Genomic DNA, 1,958 nt, shown 5'->3' with positions numbered 1-1,958 from the left:
AGGAGCACAGTGGTCTACTTGAGGATTTCAAGTCTCGGTATTGAAACTGTTTACGGGAGATATTTTGGACTTTGCTTGTCAAAGATTGACAAAAATTCCATTCATAGAAGTTACCCTAACATAAACAGCAGCAGCATAAGCTACTGTTGACGCATCACAAAAACAGTGAAGTTCAATATTAGAACCAGTACTATAATGTTGGGATTCTTAGATCAGTAAATCTGATAAGAGTAGATCTATACTGTAGCCATTTCTGCTTAATTATAGATTTATGAAAAAACAAGTAAAAAGTCGTAGTTGGGCGAGGCCGACTACACCTGTATATAAATAAAATTTGATTTAGTTTTCATAACAAAGCATCTAAGTTGAAATGTACCTTGCCTCAGATATACTTAAGCCAATAGAATATCATGTACCATGCATTATCTTTAAAATTGCGACCTGTAAAAATAATGTGTGACAAAATAAATAAAAATAATGTGTGATTTTATAAATTTATTAATACGTTTATTAGTTAAAAGGCTAAAAGTAACAAAATCGCATTTGTTACACATTTTTGACCCTTAAAATTAAAAAAATAGAAAAAGTACTAGAAAATCCCTCCTTAGTGGATCTATATAACTAAAAAGACATTAAATTTCAAAATTTCATGATTGTAGGTTTAGCGATGATGAATCGTTCTACAACTGTTTTATATAAATAGATTTATTTTATGAAATCGCTTAATCCGTAGGAAATGCGGGAATCAAAACATAACATTTTATTAATAATTGTTCACTATTTTTGCAGGAGAACGTCCTTATAAGTGTCATTTATCCGATTGTGGTCGCGCCTTCATTCAACTATCAAATTTGCAACAACATCTGCGGAACCACGACGCGCAAGTAGAAAGAGCTAAAAATCGTCCATTTCACTGCAACATATGCGGAAAAGGGTTTGCCAACGAATCCAGTTTAAGAACGCATACCTCAAAGGTCGGTTAAAAATGAGTTTTTATAACTTAAAATTTTTCCAAAGTTCTCACAATTATTGTTAAAATCATTTATACTTCTGTTGATAATTCAAGTATAGATTGTTTTCCAACAACGCCTTCTCAATTAAAAAATATGTTTGCTTTTATTTTATTAAATTGAAACAATTTTAAAATATTTATTAAAAAGCAATAAATAACACTTATAATTATACAATGAAAAAAATTAGGAGCTACAGCTGCATCTTGGTGTCTTGCAGCAGCATGCGGCATTTATTGGAGGACCCAATGCTACATCCTGTCTTAAATGCCACAAGTTTTTTTTGGGAGCTGGTGCACTGATGGAACATATGAAACATGTACATAACGAAACATACGAAGAAAACAATAGTAAGTTTACTTAATTATGTGTATGAATGAAATTAAATTAACAATTATTAAAACACGTATGAATTACATAGATATTCGGCATTGCCGAATCATATTTAGACATTACCTAGCAATCTATCACAGTGGGACAGAAAAACTTTGAAAATGTACAAACGGCGACCAAATTTTTTGATAACCTATTTGTAAAAATATGGCTCTTAATAAATTAGATAAGAAATATGGGCAAATAATTATATTGTATAATTAAAATTAGTAAATCCATTACTATATTTAAAGTTAATTTCGTTATCGTTTCACTAATTATACCTTACACCACTTTAGTGGGGAGGGTATATTGGGTTTGTGCTGATGTTTGTAACGCACAATAATACTGTAAGTGTAGCTGGCAGTAAACTAATTACCCATCCAATCATGATCATGTCAGATAAATCAACTATTTGAGTATGATCACAAATGCATTTAACCCATTCTGTTTCCTTGAAATATTTCCTCGAAAATATCGGGTAAGAAAAAAATAAAAACACAAAAATTAGTTTTTCTAATAAAAAAATGGGGTTTTATTGGGGTTTTAATTTTGTTATTCACGGGGGTTTTCTCG

At 30.6% G+C, this 1,958-nt stretch overlaps 1 protein-coding gene across 1 annotated transcript; it reads left to right on the top strand.

Moving 5' to 3' along the window:
• Nucleotides 1–789: 789 nt before the first annotated feature.
• LOC124421189 (zinc finger protein 558) lies at nt 790–1,374 on the top strand (the record flags this gene model as incomplete). The annotated part of the gene is made up of 2 exons (XM_046956032.1): nt 790–974; nt 1,201–1,374. Coding segments are annotated over 2 exons (359 nt in total), but the record flags the coding sequence as incomplete, so codon positions are not given.
• Nucleotides 1,375–1,958: the final 584 nt, after the last annotated feature.

The sequence above is a fragment of the Lucilia cuprina genome, unplaced genomic scaffold, assembly GCF_022045245.1.
Source record: "Lucilia cuprina isolate Lc7/37 unplaced genomic scaffold, ASM2204524v1 Scaffold_4920, whole genome shotgun sequence".
In the NCBI taxonomy this organism is placed as follows: domain Eukaryota; kingdom Metazoa; phylum Arthropoda; class Insecta; order Diptera; family Calliphoridae; genus Lucilia; species Lucilia cuprina.
Note: the sequence above shows the minus strand (reverse complement) of the source record. Positions and strands in the feature narration are given on the sequence as shown.